Raw genomic sequence first — 23,292 nt, 5'->3', positions numbered from 1 at the left:
CTCAATACTAATAAAACCATAATCTATTGGACTGGGATTCTGATTGATAGCTCTCTCAAGGCTCTATCGATCAGTTCTTCTCTCTTACAAGTGAGCATCTTTTGTTTGAGCCAGCCACTTCCTTCCACCTTGTCTCTTTGCATAAGCTTTTCCTGAAGTGACTAGTGACTATATGACATGCAGGGAAGACTCCTCCGATGCTCAGATAAATAAACGCTTACATCTAGTGTCGTCAAAGAGTTAACTAAGTTATGTGACTCGTTATAATAATAAAAAATTTAAAAAAATGCTAAGGTTGAAATAACGGAATTAAGTTCTGATATTTTTCTTTTACCTGCTGCTTGTTGATACCAGCAGTAAAATGGAGTTTTAGAAAAAAAACTATCAAGGCGAGGAGTACAACGTGTTTTACAACGTGACCACATCGTCATGGACACCATTTTTACCTTTCACATTCAGTTGCTCTCTCGTCTTTGAACGTAATTATTAGCCTGTATGTCCAAGCAACACATGGGCACATTCTAGGTAGAAGGACAGTCTAAAAAAGTGACATCAGGCCAAGTGCAGGTAGTGCCCCCCCCCCCCCCCGCCCCACACTGACCTGATGGCTGCCAGCCCGTCCCTCTGCAGCTAAACTGGTCTGGTGTTGCTGTTACCAAAGCAGAGAATCTTGGAACCAATGCTGCCAGTTTTGCACAGGTGCACATGGATCAACCCTATTGAAAACTTCAGCAGGGGTAAGAACCTTAAAGTAAATGGTCTTTGGTCCATCTCTTAAAGCCTCTCTCCAAAAAATAGACCTTCCCTCCAAATTAGTGCAACCTAAAGTGATTGTGTGGATGGCATCTGGGATGAAAAGTTTCCAAGAGGACTTGCTATGCTTTAATGCTTTATATGAGTAACTGCAACAGATGTTGCTCCTGATTGTATTCTTGTCACATTGGTAGCCATGAACTGGTGACTCATTCCATGTACAAGATGACCTTTTAATTTCACCATGATGTTAAGCTCACATTCCTCCACTTGTAGACCGCTGAGGGTCTGTGCTTGTGGCTGTCATGTTCTTAAAAGCTGTGCTCTATGATCCTGCAAAGTGTCTCTCTCTTCTAAAATCATTCTCTCTAAGAAGATAATCTTCTTGGTATCTTAAGTGATAGTATTAAGGATTAATACATGCACGGCTATGTATTTTATTATATCCTATTCCAAATTTGCAGAGGGGATAGAATGTGAGACAATAGGGAACGGTTTCCACAAGCATGTCGAGCTTGTAAGAATTTAGGAGCAGACTAGCAGCTTGAAATGTAACAATCAAAAAAGAATCAGTCACTTTGTGTCAAAATGTGAAGGAAATTTATCTCCCGCCTCCCTGCTCGTGTTGCCAGGTCATTGTTATGCATCATGCTTTAATAACCCTTCCACATTTCTTCAGTTTAAAGGATTGATGTTGATTTGCTTTCATGTTGAGTAGATCAAAACCTCATCACTGTAGTAAATGTTGACATTGCTAATGGTTCATTCGTTTAGGTGCAGCGGACAACAGTGGACATTTCCCAAGAAATGACTGATGAGTGGTTTGCTTGGGTAAATGAGAAAATGGGAGATCATAAACACGTCCCTTACGTGACTAAATGCACTGGGCCCAGCTTTCAGTAGTTTCTTGTCCCCACATGGTATTTACATAATTGGGGTTGCCAAACTGGAAAGTCTTTCAAGTGGTCAAAAGATGTTGAGTGTTTTACATAAAAGTCTTTAGGTGGTCTTGGCAGAGAGTTAAGCTGAGACAAGCAGAAATAGGGAAAATCAAAGTTAGATAACTGTTTCACACCATGACGGATGTGTTAACCGCAAAGCGAGGCTATGCTGTTGTGGTGGCTAAAATGATAACTGACCTCACAGTTAGGCAATAAATATCACCGAGTTCATTGTTACGGCCCCTGGCCTCTAGAGGATGTGCATGACTATTTGTGTATGCAGATTCGAGTGTGGGAGCACTCTCCGGTGATTGGCTGCCTGGGAACTGCTAAGCTACGCTATTGGACCAGCGGGAGATGACGACCCAATCAGTGAGGGATGAGGTCCACCTGAACATAATACAAGGCTCCTGAAGTCACTTCACCACAGGGACAGCTTTAGGAAGTCATTTTGTGCAGCTGATCCCCCACTTTGCTTGCTGCAGTCATTTGTTTAAAGGCTTAAGGAAACGTTGATTGAATTTGTACTTTTACTTGTTTGTTTGGTTTAGTGGTTTTAGTTAGCCAACTCTAGTGTTTTCAATTAGTTGTTTGTTTGGTTACAGTGTACCCCCTCTCTTGTTTTGGAACCCTTTTCGTCGTAATAAATCATTTTTACACTTAAACTTCTTCCCTCTGGACACATTTATGTTGCCACCCTGATCCCCTAGACCTGGGGTCGTAACATTCATCCACAGCAATTGAGTCTAAAATCATCTAAGTATTAAGTATTTCAAAACAGCATGGCCATGAATGTGAGTTCTACTGTATAACGTTTTTTTTTTTTTTGTACTGGTCGGCTCTGGTAAGCATGCAAGCTTACGAGAGATCTTCGTCTAATGCAGCTTTAAGACATCTTCAGCCAAGCACCACGATGTAAAAATAGCACAATGTGAAATTCAGCTCAAATTATACTAAATGAGAGTGTGCAAAAGGATCCATCCATTTTCATCCGCTTATCTGAGGTTGGGTCGTGGAGGCAACTGGTCCAGGAGAGAAACCCAGACATCCCTCTTCCCAGCGACACTCAGGCCGAAGGGATATAAAATCCCTGCAGGGAGTCCTGGGTCTGCCCCGGGGCCTCCTCCCAGTAGGACGTGCCGGGAAAACCTCGACTCCGAGTTTCCTCCGGGTGGCTGAGCTCCTCACCCTGTCTTCTAAGGCTGAGCCCAGCCACCCTCAGAAGAACGAGATCATGGCTGAAATGGGTTTCCTTCAATCTCTTTGAGATATCAGATTGGGGTAAATAAATTCATTAAGCTGTATCAAAAATGAAGGGAAGACAGTTGAAAACTAATAGCAAAAATCATCTACCACAGCAGATATACATTTGATTCAGTCATAAGACTGAAATTTTGAAATTTCAAACAATCAGTTTCTGAACTGAACACATGAGGACAGAGAAGATACAGGAAATGTTGCTACAAAAATATAGAGATTCCAACTTACAATTGCCTAAACAATGACAATAAATTGATAGAAGTCCTATGTACATGGATGAATTATACAGCCTCTGAAGCAGAGATGCAATTACAATGCTTCAGACAAAATGGCAGGGACCAATCCTATTTTTGACTACATGAGGCACAACAGCAGTTTATCAAACAGGTGCTGTCTGTGGAAAACATAAAACAAAAAAAACTGCTCTGTTACAGAGATTGTGGGCACACAGTGTGTTTGTGGTTCTTGTGCGTATAGTATGAATAGCACGTTTTCTGTACATCTTTGTTTAGTGTCTGATTACATATCTAATGCATGATAAGGTACTGGTATAAGAATAAATCTCCAAGGCATTTCACTTCATATCTTGACAGTTTCATCAGCTTTTCTGAGCTTGTGTTACTATTGAATTATTCATTAAGTCACTGCTAACTTGTGACCTGGCTGACAGAGTCGTTCTTGACGAACTCAGAAAGGTAATTTAGGGCTCATATGCACCAAACCGACGGGAAGAACAAGCGATGATGGCAGATACCCCTGCTGTTTCTTCTCACAATGGCAGCATCGGCGAAAACAATTGCTCTTGAACACGCAGCAAAGACAACCTCTAACTGCCGACTCTGAAGTAAAATTCAAGCTTGGGCGGAAGGATACAACTTTTCCATGCAGAGGACAGCAGGAGTCTATTAATCATTATTCAAGAAAAAAAAAGCGTGATCTCTCTAGCTGCCTAACCCGCCGACGATTTAACATGTTAAATTGTCTGAAAAAAGCCCCAATGAGAGCCGACAGGGCTTTACACACAAAAAGATAAGAAAGACAGACAGTCACGGATGCACCAGACGTTCCCGACAGCCAATTATGGGCTTGGTGTACAAGAGCCCTTGGAAGTACAGTGTATGACTTTAGACAATCACTTAAGCAAGGGAACCCTGGACCAAAATACACAGAACTAAAACTTTCAGACTTCAAATGAGTCTCAATCTCTGGAAGGCTTTTCTTTATTGATTTCTCTAATGGCGGAAAAGCTGGACAATAAGATCCAGTTAAACACACTGAAATCTATGTACACACAGCGGGCCAGGCTTCCAAAACTACTAGAAACTACAACAAGCACACATAAGAGGGAAATTAACCTCTTTTTCTGGTAGGACACTATCACACAGCAACATAGCAGATAGATGTGTGCAGCTACAATAGGGTTAAAAATATCAAAGCTTTGATGCGTGCATTCAAGTGTCCACTCAAATTATGAATCATGATTTATTTATTTTTTATTCTAAGGTTGGGAAAATAATCTGCAAGATAAAGCCAGCCATCACCGCTGCTTTAATAGCAACGAAAACAAATCCAGTATTTTACATCAGACATGGATGTGATAATGGGCCATCAGCAGTGCAAACTCCCTGTAAAACACTTGCCTCTGCCAATGAAAGGATCTATCTGTGTTTCTGTAGATAATACACTTATGTGTGAGCGTGCCAGTGAAGAGCCCGCTCTGGGCAGTCACACAATCCGACATACAACGATGGCGCAAAGAGGATTTCACATTTCCATAAAGGTATTCCATGTCTGACACCATATGTAACTGGAACCCTTTCCTTTGTCAGACTGTCAGTTACATTACATGAAGGAAAATGTGACTTATGTGGGATTTTTGCTAACATCCCCATAACCAACCTGACCTAACTCACCAAAAACTATTACAGGGCTCTACCAGATAAGGTCTTACTTACGTCCAAAACACTAAGCAAAGCGATAATGAAACCAATGTAGTTTTCATGGAGGTGGCCTGGATAGGCTGTCCCTGCCATACGCCCACCCAACCCCCACCCACCCACCACTACTGATGCACTGGGCTGTGTTGCAAGGCTTCCTTCTCTGCAGACAGTGATGGATCTGATCAATTTCAGTGGTGGCTCTCTCCCATTCCGCTGGGTGACAGTGGCAAACTGGTGCAACTTATCTGCCTGACCAATACAGCAGAACTAGGGGGCGAATGGATGGTAGATGCAGCAGCAAGGAGCTAATGTCAACATGTGACTTCTGCTTTTCTTACCTAAGGTTTCAAACTGACCTTAAATCATTAGATTCTATTAGAGTATATTATCAGAAAACCTAAAGTGACTTTGTAACACCTGTTCACACTACTAGACTACAAGTAACATGAGATTCTGTGCCAGGACTTTGCTGGGTAAAATATCAAATGCACTATTAACATTGTTCTTCCATACACACACACACAAACATGCACGCGCGTACCTCACACACACGCGAACATAAACACACACCATCTTTTTGCGTGAGTCTTTGTCAGCCTCCAACAGGGTGACTTGAATTAATTTGAATGCATTTTTTCCTGAAGATGCATGGCTAAATGTCTGCTCAGTGTCAGTTTGTCTACCTGTCTGCCTGCTGGTGTGGGAAAGCTGACAGGAGACTGACTGAACTGGAGTAATAAAGAACTCACTGAACCTTTGGAAAGAGCTTTCCCAGGAGGGACATATGTCCTCTCTCGAAGTCTGGAGATGGAAGAGAAGTAAAAGGTGGAGGGAGAGAGATAGCGTGAGAAGGAATAAAGGCTTATGCAGACAATTAAGCTGTCCAGGTTAAGCACAGCCCTGTGCTGAAAAATAAAGCTGTACGGTTGTGTTAAAAAAAAGAAATCCTGTCAGTGAAGTGGGGCACCAAGGCAAAAAAAATGCAGCAAGACAAAGAGAAAAACAAGTGCACAATGTAGCAAGTGAATGATATGTGGTAAGAGAGAGAGAGAGAGAAAATGCATAGAGGATGAGGGAGGGGCTCAGCATGGTACACCAAACTGACACACAGCCACAAGACACAGGCTCCAATTAGAATCACAGCAACACTAATCAAACCTGATGTACAGCCCCTGGCTGCAGGGTGACTGAACGTGCAGGAGAGTGTGTATGCATTCACAGATGCAGTCACAGTCACAATGTGCATCACATTTTAGATTCATCTAAATCTTTTTTTTTTTAATAAATTCAATAACAGAATTTACTTTTATGATGTTGAAATGCATTCCGACACTTTCAATATTCTTAAATGGTGCTTATGTGCCTTATGACAAATGTCAACCACGCTATAAAAAATATTCTTTTGTCTGTTTATCTAATGTTATTCTGCAGGGCTGCCAATCATAACGGAGGGATTCTTAAATATCATATCAAGGTCTACCAAGGGCGAAAAAAGCCCCCAAACAGAGGGCAGATGTAAATTTCAAATACCACGAATCTCAAATGGGAAATGGGACTGTTTGAAGATTTGCATGATGATGTAGTTATTTCATGAAGGTCCTTCTCCAGCTATCTCAAGATACAAAAGCTTAAGGCAGATATAATAGGGCAAGAAGCAAAGAAGAAGGACTTCAATCATTTATCATTCAGTAAAGGGAAAATGGAGAAATTCTCAATTTTCATTCCATGTGCATTTAAACATGTTTTTCTTTAAATTACATTATACTGTCAGCATGTACTCACAGTGATATCCAATTCTAATAATTTACCATTAAGTTACCATTAATGACTTCAATTTGAAACATAAACAAAGGCAAAACACACATATATATGTATATATTAGTCTCATTAGCATGTCTCCTTCTGCTGCTTTACCTCACTGTCTTGGGCCAGCCTTCGAGCCACAATGAGCTGAATCATTCCACGCTTGTTGCCCTCTACTGACATGGATTTGCGTAGCGCTTCCATTGCATCCTGGTTGGTCATCCCAATCAAGGACTCCCCATTAACAGCGATGAGTTGGTCATTGACACGTAGACGTCCGTCCTGCAGACAAATGCCATCATATGAAAGTTTGGATTTGGTGCATACAATGTTACCAGTAATTCTGAGAAGAGGCTAAATTTAGCAACCTAATGAGAATATTTTAGAAAAAATTCCAGGTCAAGGTCATGATCCTGTCTTCCAACTCATTGTCCAGATCAGATTTAAGCGTTTTAATGACCTATGGCTCAAACTTAAGTAAATAATAGTTTACATCTGAAAACTGCTACCACGAGGGAAAATCCCACAGCTTAGTGATGGCAGTAATCAAAAACATTAAGTGATCGTCTGAAAATCATATAGACATATTCTACTTTTAACTGTAGTATTTTGCCTCATCTTACCAGTGGTCCTTAAGTTACAATAAAAACATAAAAAAGAAAAGAAAGGGAAGGATTTGGACGTTTTTACTTGCCTTGCTAGCAGCTCCTCCATTGATAATGGATTTTACAAAGATGCCCAAGTCAGCTTGGTTCTCTTTGGCCCGGTTACCCTTGACACTGACACCCAATCCTGCTGAGCCCGAGTCATTCAGGGGGATCTCGTAGGTCATGAACTCTCTTGTACCGTCTACAGTTAACACCATGTCATCCTCCTCCTGCTGATGTGGGTATTGAAGAAACAGAAAGATTTTTTTCTTCATAAAGCCTTTAACAAGATGAGTACAAGTAATTATCTTCCATGATATTATCATAAATAATTCATGAAGTTATTTAGCTGAGCCAGTCAGTACAAGTGCTTACAAATTTAAAATAAATAACGTGAAAATCTGCATCTAGCTCAAAGTCCCTTTTTGGGTTATAATGACTCAACTTACTTGCCAAATCTGGCAAACTGATGTTGATGTCCACTGTTGCATTGGAGAAAAAAAAATATGACATCTGAATAGGAGCAGAAACTTACAGAATTCATTTGAATGACAGAAAGTGAGAAGAAGGTGGTGGACAAATAAACAGAGGCAGGAAGAAGAAGAACTGTGCTGCAGGTTAACACAGGGACAAAAGAGGTGCAAGTTGAGGTGTACAAAAGAACAGGAAGTCCACTAACTAAAATTATTTTATCAACTTTCATGACCTCCAGAGGAAAATCTGGTCAAATTTAAGAATCAGTTGAAATAGTTATTGATTAAGTGACTATCAGAGTTAGATAAAGTGAGAAAAGTTCTGAATGACCAGTTCCATTGTTCATATATAGCAGCTGACAAATGTCTGATCACAAGCCCACTTCAGTGGAAGGGTGGAGCAGCACCGTGATTCTGGGATTGGTTAAACTGTAGCATATGTACATATATAGTTAGTGCCATAGCAGTCAGATTCAAATGAACAATACCGGTGGTTAGAGCAAGCAACCCCAGCAAATTGCCTTGAAACTTCTAAATATTCACATTCATATGTGTGCACACAGCCAGATGGACAGCCGCCAGGTGAGTGCCCTCTTCACAGCTGCTCAGATAAAGAGTGAAACAGAGCGAAGACGAGAAAGATTGAGCGTGCAGTGTGTGTTTTTGGTAGGCTGAGGAATTATTAGGATCCAGCAGTGCGTTCAGGTGGAGGCTCTTTTCAACACTATCTGACTGAGCCCCTATTCTCCACAAAGCCCTCCCATTCGCACTTTTCTTTCTCTCTGCCTCCTCTTTCTTGCTGTCAACATGGCTGTACATCTGTCTGTACAACCAGCCAACTGGGCTTTGTCTGTGACCGGCCACCACAGGAATCCATTTCATCAAACTGCATTCAAACATCTCTGGTTCCATCATGGAGTCACCAGCTCTTTTTTTTTTTTTCTTTTCTCAAATTGTTGAATGAAGCGGATGAGGGCCAGAAAGACATACATCGAAAGAGATTATCTTATCCAGGAGTGAGGTAAATATAAGACATTAACAATGTGCACAGAGCTGTACTTAATCAGGTCACTTGCTAATCCTCATCTCAAATTGGTGATGGCATCATTTTCAAAAACTTTAACAGCTGTTATATTAAAGTACCTTAACATGTGTGTTGAGATCAGTTGGTTTGGATTATAACTCCACAAACATGGACCATATCACAACTTCCTCTCTGAAAGGGACATTAGTGAATGAAAGGGCTCATGAGTCATTTGCAAAGTAAATCTGTATCTTTGATCAAGATGTTTCATAAATTACAATTAATAAATAGTGGCTAAGAGTTATGCTGTTAGGCTTTTGGCCCGCAGCTGAAGATAGGAACACGTTGCTTGGAAAAATGATTTTGGATGGACACAGTCTGAGCCTTTATGTGTGTGTAGATGTGCACTCTCTTCCAAAATGATGACAAAATAACCACCAACTCAGAGATGTGTTCCGGGAATAGAAGGCCAAGGCAGAGAATGACACAGCAGTGTAACATTTTCATCAGGCAGGAACAAGCGCCGCGAGCCAAGAATGAGTTTGTCAGGCCGCTTGACAGCCCTTGTTGCACCGATTGAACTCACGAAGAGCAGGATTCAACTACCTTTGAGCAAGAGAAAAGAGAAAAGTCTGCTGATTGTTCCAAGCTCAGCACCATGTATGCACCTGGGACTGACAGCACAAAGGTACTGACAATCAATGAACTGATGTAAAAACGGGGAAAAGGTTACATGCCGAAATAAACGTGGGAGAGTATGACAAAAAAGTTCTATGCAAAATACACGTGGGTATGTCCTTTCTTCAACCGAATCTTTATCGCAGGCATGATCAATAGCAGGAAACCGTCTGCTAAGAAAAATCTCTCCAGAGAGCTGAACTCTCTGTGAGGACTTAAGTCTTAGTAGCTTGCAAAATTACTATTTTGTTGCATTGCAACCTCTGGTGTACATTAATACCTTTGAGGATTTTTATCAAATTTACACTAAATAGTCCAAATTGGTTAAGTAAAAAATAAAGAGTAGAGTTGAAATATTTAAATAAACAAAACAAACTTAATAGTAGTGTACGCATATGTAGTCTGGTCCTTTGTTTTAAAACCCTAAATTCTGATCTGTTTCTGACAATTACCCCCCCAAAGCAAAAAAATGAATGGAAAGGTTGAAGGAGCTTTGGCAGGTGGTGCCAGATCACGAAGGAAACTTGAGGCATTGTAAACCTTTATGTCACTCAAGTAATGCTAGTGTTGGAGTCTTAAGCAGCTCATTTGTTGTTTTCAGTTGAGTTGTTATTCAGCTGGGGAAAAAAAAAAAAAAGGCGAACGCATGTCTGTTTTCAACTAACATAACTGTTCTCAGAACTGGCATAAACAATTTAGTTTAAAAAAAAAAATGTGAGCTCTTTCTGTTCTCCAACAAAACAATGAAAACAATTCTGCTGCAGTTACAAAGAGGAATCTCCTGGCATGGATATCACCTGCAACATGACCAGAACACCTTTGGCTACGTTCCCTGAAACACGCTGTTGTGTTCTTAACATTATCACAGAATTTCCATGTTTCCAGAACATTTTAACACGACAGCAAGAGAGAAAAAAACTAATAACTCTGTATTTTTAAATACAGAGTTATCTACATAGCTAGAGATCAGCAACTCAACCTCTATATGTATAGACCGTATTTCACAAAGTGAAAAACTACAGGTCCTGCAGCCAACCATCGGTGAACTGAAGGTGGGTTTGAAGCGAATAATCATTTTTTAACCGCTTGTATGTATAACCACTCACTGCACATACAAGATTGGAAAACATTGGAAAAGATGTACACAATAACTTGCTGAGATACCTCAAGCATTGCTTGTTGTCTTATGGACCAACACTGTTTATTTCCTAATCAGTTTAGTTTAGCCTTTTTTTGCTTCTCTTTTTATGAGATCTTCAATTTGATCCTCTCGGTGCATCTGTGTTTTCTTCTGTTTTTCTGATGGTGCTGGGTCTCGCCCTTTCTCCCTCTCTCTCCCTCTCCCTGTGCCATTGATCTGTTTTTGTTTTCATTGTGCACTCGGCAGGAGTATCATTTATATATATCAAAAGATGACAATAAGCCAGAATGCAACACATCATGATGTTTCTGACCGTAAAGTGGTTAAGGCCCTAAATCTGTGAGATCTTGCCTTGTCTTTGTTTTTCCCCACACACCTGTACTGAGTTATGTCATTAGTCACACCCTATCTATTCCCAGTGTTTCCTTGTGTTCTCCGCCACATCGCCATTGTCTCTACGGATGTACATGCTTTGCAGCTTTTTGCGAAGCGTTTGCCTGGTTTCTGACTTTGCCTGTATCATTGGACTTTGTTTTTGCCTCCTCACTCATAGTTTGCTCATATTTGCCCTCACTACCTGCTTGCACGTGTATGACTCTGGACTGGACAGCTAAAGGATTATTTTTGCCTCTCGTGGCTTCCTCTGCCCTTGGGTCCCAGTTATCTACAAATGTATTCCATAAATCAGTCTGTCAGAGGCCCCGTAGTACAAAAGGGTTTGAATATATTTTAGAAGCGATCATACCAAGTACGTGCTTCAGAGCTCAGTTCCGGTCAGCAGGCACACAGTTGCTTATATGAGAAATATTAACTGTTACCAGTGCTGTACTGATGGTGCATTCACTGACAAATGGGAAGTTAAATCTTTAACTACCAACTGGTAAATGCCAATGCCAATTAAAAGATAGATTTTTTTATTGGGATATAAAGCATTACATAACGTACTAGTTGGGGTCTATTTGCTTAATCATTTCTTATGTTAAGTGAGCTATTTAACGATTGGTAAGATTGTAAAATAAGAAAAAGCAAGAGTTGTGTTTAAACATATTTTTTTATTGTTTTTATTTATTTATTATTTCCATTTATTTTATTTTTTTAAGCTTAACTACTTCTTTTTTTGCTTCACCAATTTGGAGTATTTTGTTTACGATCATCTAACTCTTTAAAGCTTGAATGACATGTTGCACGATAACAAAACAGAAAAAAGTGGCAAGAGGGGTTGGGTATTTTTTGAAGACACTGTTTCCAATATCTCCATCCCTACAAGCAGCTAAAGCCAGGGGATAACTAAACTTCACTGTGAAGACATTTGGATCCAGGATCACTAAGACAGGCAAATACGTGCATATGTGGGTAGGTTTAATACTAAAAGGGAACCAAGACTGTGTCAAGTTAGTAGAGGGTCACAAGAAGGCTCGTTTTCTAACAACGCAGGGGTCGCTTGTTCCCTGTCGTCTATGAGCATGACCTGCTTTCCATTAGTTATTGAAGAATGCTTGAACTGGAACGTGGCTTTGTCAAAACAGAGTTTACTTGGTCTATTTATCAGATAAGCTCCCACTACTTTCGCATAAGACATAAATGTTCAGCTGCTTTTTCTATGGTTTAGGATCACAGACAGCATACAAGTATTAGGTGATTATCAAAGCCTTAACAGCCTTGTAATAGCAAGAATAAGAAAAACTTTTGCTAACCAAACGGCAATATATAACAGCTATCACCAATGCATACTCTCAATTTCTTAATCAATCTAAATACTTCTGTTAATTAAAACCTGACTGAAAATGCGGCCATTTCTAAGTAGAGTGGTTGTAATATCATTGTTAACCTGCCAAGAAAAAAGAACCCCACAATTTTGCTTCCTTTTAGTCCGCTCTGACTCAGCCTATTGTCATAGTACATTATTTAATTAGCTTCTTTAATAATTAACACCGTTCCAGGCTCTCACCCAGTCATTACTGATATAAGAAGGCAATAGAGGTAGCATTTCTGCAGAGGCCCTGGCAAGCAAATGGAGGTGGACAGAGAAAGGAAAGCTTGCCCACTAGGCCCTTTTGTTTTTATGGATGTGTGGCTTAGCTACTCACATGCTAAGAAAAATATGTTGTGTAATATGATGCGTGAATATGTTTGCCAGAGAAACATTTAAAAGATGCAAGCGAGAGAGAGAGAGAGAGAGAGAGAGAGAGAGAGAGAGAGAGAGAGAGAGAGAGAGAGACTGAGAGTGCAAATGTATTACAATTACCTCTATTCACGCAAAACTTTCTCCACACATCGATGCCTAAAACTATTAACACTGCTCCAAATTTTGTTCCACACATGGCCTAATTTGGTGACATAAAGGTCATTGGAAATGAATTAAAACGAGCTAAAAGAAATTAGCCATGGGTGTAATTGCAAAAGGGCTGACGCATGATAAGTATTGTAACACAAATTTCTTTGGGGATGTTTCTCATTGCAACATTTTCTGACTAAAGGGGGCCAAATATCAAATACATAAAAGTCCAAAATACAAATAAGAGTGCACAGCTGGGACTGCCAGGCTTTTAGTGTTTGTGAACTAACTTTCAATGTTAGTTACAAGCTCTGACAGACTGGGACTACATCGCTGTAAGGATTTTTTAATGTGAAACTCTAATGTGTCAACAGAAGCTTGTTTCTATGAGGGAATCTGAGACCAGATCTACATAAATCATGGCAATGCATTGTGGTTACTGGCTATCGGTGAAGCCACCGAATGGATCTCACAGTGACCGACCAACAACATATTCATAGACAGTGTTTACTTGATACAAGCAGCTTGTGCAGAGCCTTCAGTGAAATATTACATTTGAATAAAGCAAACATCAAAAATAAAAGACAACTCTCTAAGTATACTTGGCAAATTTGAATGTCTGTTACGGTGCTTCAGTGGAACCAAAGAGCATCATGAACCAGATGCCACTCACTTAAAACTAATGGTGAATAGAAAGCTTTTTTGCTATGTCCAAATGCACATGCACAATTCAGCCCATTATGTGTTCTGGAAACAGACGCTGAACCCCCTTCGGGAGAGTAACTGTGTCGTCATAAGTGGCCTTTAACTGCCTTGTTTATCGGCACAATGCAGCACTGCACCATCCCATACTCTGCACTGCACCGACAGCAAGCATAATTATAAAAGCAGCTGCTGAAAAGTGCTAAACAAAAACAGGTGGCATTGACGAGACACGCCAGCAAACTGTTAACCAGGCTGGCATTGTCTTCCACTATACTTAGCAGTTTGAGTACGTTTCTAATCTCTGCTTTTCCGATCAGAAAACACGTCTGTGCGTTCCAAATCAACAGTGAGGAAAGGTCTTATCAACTTTCTTCATACAGACAGTTTCAGTGATAACAGAAAAGAATAAAGTTATCAAAGGAGAGGATAAACTGGGACAAAAGCTTACATAAAGAGCTTTTTCCAACCAAATTCAGGTCGATTGGCATTTTAGAGACATGTTCAGGGATACAAAAGAGGAAAAAATGTCTTATAAGATGTGTCCCTTTCTGGCAAACCATTCTGATACACATGATGTGTTGTGGCAAGTTGCTAGATGACAGGTCTACCCTGCTGCAACCACACATTTCACAAGTCCTTTTTGTAATTTAAGTTTTCCCTGTATTTTCACAAGTGAAGGGGTCAGCTATTTCTAGAAATTACTGAGCAATTTGCCGTTAACATTCAATTATATTCTGACAGCTCGTTTGTTTTTTAAGTTGTAGAACAGGGTACGACTGGAATTCTTTGCAACAGAAGTGAGAATACTGACGTAAAGGTTTCTGTTTGTAGTTCCACTAAGAAATAACTACTCTCCTCAAGCTGTTGGCTAGTTCACATGTGTGTATAGATAGATAGATAGATAGATAGATAGATAGATAGATAGATAGATAGATAGATAGATAGATAGATAGATAGATAGATAGAGAGAGAGAGAGAGAGATAGAGAGATATACATATGTGTGTTTATGTTTTAATATATCATGGTAAGTCACTCACTGTTATATAAAACTGCTGAAAAGACTCAGAAGAACCGTATTGTCTTTTGCACTTTCTCAGTGAAAGTTGCAACAGATTACATCATCCTCGATGGGATAAAAAAAAGCATTAGTCTGAGAGACATCAAATTATATTAACTCAAAAGATGTCTTTTCTGGCAAAAATGTAGATAGCACACAGCTTCAGATAGCACTGTTCATCACCACTTTAATGGAATGAGCCAAAATGTGTATCATCATTTGAGTCCAACACTGTTAAGTACTAAAAGATGCAAGCCAAGAATTCGATTTCATTTTTTGCATTAATGCTGACCTTTTCATACCTGATTAAAGCAGTTTTAGTCCTACATCAATTTCATTCAAACAAGGTAGCAGATTTAGTATCCGGCTGTATTTCTTATTGGTACATAGCAGAGCATTTACCTTAATCTTGTAATTTATTCTTGCATTTAAAACATCCAACTTTGTTAACAATGACAAAGATAAATGATCTACTTAGGAGTAAAAAAAAAAAATGAATGAGGAGGACTGAACTTGGCTCCGACTCAACAGATCTGTGCATAATTTAGTTGCTTCCAAAGACAGGGGGTTGTGTTTTGTTTGCTTGATATCAATTCATTTCTCCCTCTACCGACTCGGTAAATGGATCTCTGCAGCAAGGAAATCAATACAGCTTCATATGTCTGTTCTTGCCTTCCAACTTTAATACAGGCAAATCACGAATGGCAACCTCATTGCACTGTGGGCCCCACAGCAGAAAGCAGCCCTGTCACACAGTTAGAGGAATGATTAGCAGACTATTGATGAATGCCTTGACTCTGGAAAAAAATACAACAGAGAAAGCTGTGAGGTTATCTTTTATCCATCAAACTATTTCTGTAGACTTATGCTTCTATTTCTAAATCAGGACGATTTCACCTAAAATGGAGTGCATCTAAATCCTTCAACCACTGCCCGATGATGAAAAAATGCCGGGAGGATATCAAACCAGGCCACTGGTGCTGGCACTTATGAAACAGGCCATTAGTCTGCTATAACTGTCACCAGCATTGTCACGCATTTGTCTACTCTGTCCCAGCCGTTCACATAAAACATAAATTTGACTGTCACATCAATCAGAGGACGGAATTAATTGTGCAATTAAGATTCTCATTGCTTGGCAGATACAGCTACTAATGGATCAGTGACAAGTGCGATATTATCATAAAGAGGGGATTTTAATGTAGTGCTTAATTGCTCTTATGTGGTCATCAGTGTTACAGCTGAGGCTACACACGCCCATGTAATTTCCGGTCCTATTGGAAATGAAATATGCTGTTCCACTACGGTCACAAAACGATGTCAGGGGAGGTACGGACAAGGTTTCTTTTTGTACTCACGCATATGTGACTAATCGCCGCCGTATCGCGCATGAAATTTTACATGGAATGGTTCAGCATTTGGAGTGTCGTATGTTCAAGGCACGGCTGACTTTGATCATGTGTGGGACTCGCAGACAAGGAGCTCAGGCAAGGAGACAAGGCAAGGAGTCGTGCTCACAGCAGTCCCACTGACTCAGCAGCAATGCCACTAGAATAATAATACTTCACATATACTCTCAGATTGGTTTTTGAATTCATACATTTTTTTTCTTGACATCAACAGGGACGCCGAAGGCCATAGTCCATGCAAGAGTCTTGAAAAGATTTTTGCAACAACAAACAATGAACAGTTCACTGTTCTTCTCCATCTTTATTTTGGCGTATTTGATTGCAAATAGATTCTCATTATATTGTCCTCTTTTTTCACCTCCACCACTCTTTCCCTCTAGTCTCCATATATCAAATGCACTCCTCTGAAAATAATCAATTACACAAGCACTCAGTGATTATAATCAGCAGTTAAGAGTGTCTGAAAAGACCACAAAGCATTAAGTGTGCATTTGTTTTCATTCTTTCTCCAAGACACATTACCAGACAAAAGCTAGAACACGCCTCTCCTTTCATTTTGGATAGATACAGAATAAGTATTGAAACTTTTGATTGGGACTGTGTTCTTGTATTAGCAACTCTTGTTAATACAAGTTTGAGTGAACTGACCTCTAATTTCTCATTTCTCTGACAGAATATATTACATCTCCCTTAAAAAAATGTCAATTAAAATCCTTGGAATGGGTCGAGAAACATTCAAGCACACGCATGAATTAACAAAAAGGAAATAACCCACTTTACTCTATTTCTATTTCTGTTTAACCTTTCCTTTCCCCAGCAAGTGCAGACTCACTGAAAGCTTTTCAGAGCCGCTGCTCGTGCGACTGAAATAAAATCAAAACACACTCTGACCGTAGTAATTAAAGATGCGTCACAAACATGCTTGGAGGGTAAAATATTAAACAAAAGAATGTGTGTGGGGGATTTACAGGGCTGACATAAGCGTCAGCATGTAAATGTCAACTGGACAAAAATGTCCTGCTTTTTTATTTTCATCAGTGAAACTCCAAGACCTGTCGAGAGATTATGTGTGTGTGTGTGTGTGTGTGTGTGTGTGTGTGTGTGTGTGTGTGCGCATGCATGTGTGTGTGTGTGTGTGTGTGTGTGCGCGCGCGCATGCGTGTGTGTGTGTGTGTGTAAGGCTAGCTGTCTTTGGTGTTGGGTGATGTCTCTGGCTTCTCAGTCACGCTGCAACTTAAAATATCATCACATTGTCATCCAAGCAATTACGTGAACAACAGCCAGTTAACGTTCATCCATGAGCTTATAGTTATGTGTCAAAGCAATGGAGTGTGTAGCATACATGTATGCAAACTCCCACTCACTCAACTCTCCAGACTGTGCATGACAGAGGAGGCAATTACCTACTGCGCCTTTCCACCATGCTTTTATTTGCAATAACTGTCACTGGTAAAGCATCGGCCTCCTCATCTGATTTTTATGAACATACTTGTAGGTGTTATTAAGATTTGTGAAAGCACCGCTGGGGGTTGTGACATTGTTTTTAAAAAGGGGAAGAAAGTATGAGAGCAAAAATGCTAATATATCATGGAAAGAGAGCAAATATAAACAAGCAGTCTCCACTATGCGGTGGCACGACAGATTTTTGTTTCTAACTCGTGTTATGTGTGACTCGCTAAGAGAGTGCAGTCATCAGCCTCTCACACCACAACACTCATGAGCAGACAAGCCAGAGGCGGCCGTGCATTTTTTAACATCCCTCCAAACATCATTCAGCTACTGTCAAGGCTGCATGAATCAATTTTGTGCAGTTCTTCAGTTCAAACTGAGGAACTGGCTGTCTTGATTACAGAGCCTGTTAACTAGAGGGACCTGAGAGTGTCGGGTTTGATGCCAGCAGCAGGCAATAAGCCATGTCCTACCACCAAAATACAGACAGTTTTGAAAATTAATGACCTATTTTAAGACTTCCAGAATTTAAAAAGCAGATTTTTTGGGGCACTTCTGTAAGAGAGCAGAAAAGAAATATTTACTCATTTGCCACTTTGGGTGAATGAAGTGAGGGAGTTGAATGTGGAATAGGTGAAATAGGCTTCTGGCAGAGGAAACGGCACAGAAAGTGAATAAAATGTGCCTGGAATGGGCATTATTTTTACAAGCTGAACAACTCTGGCAGGGTTAACAGCTCAGGTGCCAGGCTGAGTATTATGGGAAGAAGTAAGGTTGGCATCAGGTGGTCCTGGTCTGCAAAGGTGCTGTTCAGTCCGAGCCTGCTGTCAGAGCTGCTGAGTGCAGGCTGGACGAGGGCAGTACCCTTGCCATCTGCTGCATGACAGCCAAAGTGACCCTGTAAGTAGGGTGCATGTATGAGCGGGAATGTGTGTGTCGTGAGTGTCTGCATGTATGTGAAAATGACCAAAGCTGCATTTTTGTTCACATTCAAAGGGTCTCTGCACGGATGTACTGGTGTCAGCGAGCTGATGCAAGGCTTCGTTATCATGTGCTAGAATTCATACTTGCACTCATGCTTGTGTGCACATGTCCAGTAAATCTTTACCCTGTCCATCTTTAAAAAGAACTCAAGGTTTGCTGAGGGGCTTTAAGCCACCACAGCAACATTTATGAATGTGGGATTAAAATGTAAAACACTGAGTGGGAAGCGAACACATTGAAAATATAGAGAAAATGAAAAAAGACTAAAGTTTATTTCAACAAATTAAATAAAAACGAGTGTCCTCAAGTGTTCTGTCTGTATTTCCCAATGTTGATTATGATTATGGGCTTTTCCTGGTATGGGTTTATTCTCTTCATCAATTCCTTTTTACCAACAAATTCATTTAAAATCATTTAAAAATAATTTAAACCAAAATCTGTTTGCCCAGTTCATCTGAACCAATAAAAGTCCTTGTTCTTTAAATATCTTTGTAATTCTGTCACTTCGCCTTCTAGCCTGTCTTTTGCACAGCTGTCTTTTCTCCTTTCAGCCTCCTCGTCATCTTAATTTTCCAGGGAATCTCAACCATCTGCATCATCTTATTGCTCCACCGGCACCAATTTGAGGTCTTATTCGTATCTTTTTGCTTCATCAGAGACTTCATTTCTCATAAGTCACTCATATTTCACTGATATGTTGCTTTTCATCTAACCAGAAAAAGATTGTCCATGAATGTTATATGCCTGCAATTTGCAATTAAAGTTCTTTGAAATAATCTCCGTTTGATGAAATGAGTTTACTAACCAAATTATTTCCATTAGACTAGAGATTGCTCTGGGTACTGAAGTGGAGACGGATGTGGCAGCTGGCATGAAAACTTTTCAAATTGAGAGAAATAGCTATTAATGAGAGCTTAAAGAACTTAACAAACCAAAACTAAATAAATAAAAACAGAGGCCGCCATTTCAAGGGAGCCCACACTGGGAGAGTCAGAAGTGGTAAAGAAAGACAGAGGGGATGAAAGGTGGAGTTGACTTAGCAGAAATACAGTTGATAAAGCTGATGATGTAGGTTTGTGAAAAATATAGAATTTTCAAGTTGTTGCATAATACTATTGATAATGTGCTCTTATTTGAATAGGTAGAGAAGCACTGACTGATTAAGATTATAAGATGAGGTGCCGTTGCTTAACTGACCACTTCTCGGGGCAGTTGGGGGTCCTCCTGGCGAATTACAACCATGTTGACAATCCCACCCATGGGAGTGGCTCGGAGCAGGGCCACCACCTCCTCCTGGCTCTTTCCACTCAGGTCCACTCCACTAACCTACATATGCACAGTAAAGAACACTAAGATAAGCACATACACACAGGGCAAAATGTAAAACAGTTACGCAGCCGGTTTCAAAACTATTGTTAACTTTGTAGTGAGAGAAACATGGCCTTAGGGGTAGAATTAAACATGGGGTCCTTCCCTTTAAAATGAGAGCTAGCTGATTTTCCTATCAGAGAGACTGAACTGTCATCAAAATATTGTTTCAACTAACATTAGTTTAAGATTCAAAGCTGAAGCTTGATTGTTACGGCCACTGGGAGTGTTTGACTTATTTGAACAAAAGCTCTCCAAGACTGCTTTTAGGATCAAAGTCACATCAGCAGAAGATCAATTTGTTTCTGAAATAATATAGAATCTCACTGAACGCATTTAATGAAAACATCCTAATGGTAAGAGGCTTGAAATTGCTGCCCCACCTCTAGCAGCCGGTCTCCAGCTTTCAATCGACCATCTTGGATGGCAGCTCCCCGAGGAAGGATGTTTTTGATATAAATGGGAGCGCTTCCACCAATGGGGACATCTCTGGATGTGATGCTGAATCCAAGACCCTCTGGGCCTAGGAAGGTGGAAAAGATATCAATACCAAAAACACATCTTGGGTCAAAGGTGAAAGGTCAACTTTAAGACACACAGGACTAGAAATTTCAGTATTACGCTTCACAACAAGCAATATTGCCCTTCGGATGCTTGAACCTGGACAGTAAAGTGAAGTCATTGCAAGGCATGCATTCACGTCCTGCTATCATAAAAACCACTGATATCTGTGATATGCAGCCTCATAAAGAGGGAGAATTTAATATCACGGATGTGTGTAAGTCTAATGAAGTATTGCAGAACCTCTGTCTCTATTTACGAATGTTTATCCAAGTAAATGAAATGCCAATTCCATTTGTTGCAGAAAAGTACATGGAAGGAAAATGTGAATAAATAAAAAAGACCATGATGCTTTCACTGTGACTGATCCTAAGACTAAAGTGGAGAGTAACCATGGAGAACAGATCAAATGATGGCTTTCCACAATGTTCTGAATTTCCTGTCGTCATTAATAACGTATTGGCTTCCATGCTGGCCTTTTTCATTAGCTTGTCTCTATGGTGTGTCTCATGCAGGTTTTTAAAAAATATATATTTTGTTTTTTTCTCCAAATTAATGTAACAACATGTTACTCTCACTAAATATAGTACAAAATCTATGAATGCAAGTTGAGTGTGTAAGACAGGCGCACATGGACTGTCATAATAGGGCTTTGGAACAAGAATACAACAGGAGAATTAAACGGTTATGGATTGCTGAATACATGGCCATGCAGAGCAAGCTGTAATATGCCTAAATAGCAAAAATGGCTGTTGTTGTTGTTAAAATTGAGGTTTTATTGTATTGAGCACCAGATGTTTTAACACAAAAGCTCTCCAGAATCTTATCGTGCGAAGGAAGATCAAAAGCCTGAGTAAACTAATGTCAGGGTGGTCTTTAATTGTATGTATGGAAAGAGTTGAAGTTTGTACAGTAGGAAAAAGAAAAGCAAAAAGTAGATCATCGTTCAATGTCAGAATGGATTCTTTAGACATAAACCTGTGAGCCTTTTTAAAGTGCTATGACTGTACTGCAAAGGCTTTGCACGGATATCAGCTGTGCTAAAGCCACTTGCTTTAGTTTTAAAGGCTGACCTATCAAGAGCATCGTATGAATATAAACTGATATTTCTGCAAGAAATCAGAAAATACAATATCAAATACATAAGAGGATCTGAGGTCTGACCTTTTCTGTTGACCAGGCTCAAATAAGTCAAATAAAGACCAAAAAAAAAAGAAGAAAAAAGAAAGTTTTAATATATGAACCAAAAAAAAAAGTGTTGTCTGGTAATTCTTTGACATAGTATTTAAAAATTGAACAGCACTGCTACATGAGGGAATTAGATGATCGGTTTGCAACGGATCAAAGAGATACTTAGGATTCCATCATGTATAACCAGTCTGTTTGAATTCCTAGCAGTCGAGTTGGAAAGTCGCGTTATGTGATTTTTGAGGCTTTTGAAATTGTAGTAGCAGTTATTAGTATTCATGTCAAAGTAGCTGCTCATTTGTGTGAGCTGTCAGCACCTCTGATAGTTCATCATGACCTACTTTTCCCTCGATGTCTATTTAGCGGTCTGTCTGTCAGCTTGCTGACAGTGATGTGTTGATGAGCGAGGAGCGCTAAGAGGAAGAAGCGTGGATGGTAACTTTCTTCTGGCTTCTGCACACAAACAAACTTGCAGGTGGTAAAAAATGTTGCTTATAGAGTTAGAAAGTTGAGCTGTTGAGGATAATGATGCGCTCTGATCTCTCAACCGCGGAGGTAAAAAAAAACGGAGCAAACGGAAAAAGTCACCGTTTAAGCGGAATTATATTAAATATTAAATAGGCGGTTGTCTTTATGGCTGCCAAACTTTTAAATAATGGCTCACATACAGTAGTTGCTGAGAAAGTTTTCCTTTTTTATGTGCTACCAAATGGTTTAACATAAACCGAATGAGTGTAGTTCATTGTGGTATGCGGTTTTAAAGTTTCGTATTGGTCCATGACCAGCGATAACATTATATCTGTGTCCAATAACTCAGGCCAAGTTCAAGTTCATTTATATAGCAAATGTACAACTACCACAGTTGCCCAAAGTGCTGTACAATTAAACATTAAAAAACAATACATGCAAATGACATAATTAAAAACAGAAGAAAAAGTTAAAGCAATACTATGTAACATTTCTACCTTAAAATAACAACTTGAAAAAAATCGTGCGGCTAGAATGAGTTTTAATATTACGATTGGCCTGTCTCCTATGCCCTTCGGGGGTCTGAGTTGGAATAACTGCACTATGTAACTTTGCTGAACCGGCCCGGGAGCTGAGCGGAAGTACTTCGACTTGCTTTCTGGCACACCTACCGCAAAAACAAATAGACCCTCTCACGCTCCCAGGTACATTTGATTACTCTTACCTTCTCGGTCGACATAGCTTGCACCCTCTGACGCCGGTTCGTCAACAAACGTGAAAAGTGAAAGCGAAAGGGTGTTGCATTTACGACAGTGTAACCGTACATTACCTCCAAGCCTGTAGGGGGAGCTCCACAATGGGCTTTTTGAGAAGTTACATTGTATCGCTTTAAAGTTAAAATAAATGTCTAGCTCAACTGTGTTAAAAAGCCAGTTTAAAAAAGTGGGTCTTAAGTAAGGACTCAAAACCTGAAAGTGTCTGAGCAGCTCCAATGTGAAGAGGCGGACTGTTCCACAATATGGGAGAAGCCACCGAAAAAAGCCTGGAATGTGGTTGAACACCACAGAGTTCTAACTGGAACATGTCGGTGTAGAACCTCTGACAAATATTATGGAGCCACACCGTTTAAAGCTTTAAAAACTAGTAGTAGAATCTTAAACTGTATCC

The 23,292-nt window shown here is 40.0% G+C and overlaps 1 protein-coding gene across 7 annotated transcripts in view; it reads right to left on the bottom strand.

The window, feature by feature from the left end:
* LOC142370262 (partitioning defective 3 homolog) overlaps nucleotides 1-23,292 on the bottom strand; it is a 333,677-nt gene that overhangs the window by 145,975 nt on the left and 164,410 nt on the right. For 4 of the 7 annotated variants that reach the window (XM_075452746.1, XM_075452747.1, XM_075452752.1 and 1 more), the window contains 5 exons: nucleotides 20,292-20,431; nucleotides 19,738-19,866; nucleotides 7,794-7,826; nucleotides 7,392-7,577; nucleotides 6,809-6,979 (listed from right to left, as the gene is read on the bottom strand). In XM_075452746.1, the coding sequence (XP_075308861.1) occupies nucleotides 6,809-6,979; nucleotides 7,392-7,577; nucleotides 7,794-7,826; nucleotides 19,738-19,866; nucleotides 20,292-20,431 (659 nt within the window). The remainder of the gene's footprint in view (nucleotides 1-6,808; nucleotides 6,980-7,391; nucleotides 7,578-7,793; nucleotides 7,827-19,737; nucleotides 19,867-20,291; nucleotides 20,432-23,292) is intronic. The other 3 variants (XM_075452748.1, XM_075452751.1, XM_075452750.1) reach the window with 2 other exon arrangements.

This window comes from Odontesthes bonariensis, chromosome 20 (assembly GCF_027942865.1).
Source record: "Odontesthes bonariensis isolate fOdoBon6 chromosome 20, fOdoBon6.hap1, whole genome shotgun sequence".
NCBI classification, from domain to species: domain Eukaryota; kingdom Metazoa; phylum Chordata; class Actinopteri; order Atheriniformes; family Atherinopsidae; genus Odontesthes; species Odontesthes bonariensis.
Note: the sequence above shows the minus strand (reverse complement) of the source record. Positions and strands in the feature narration are given on the sequence as shown.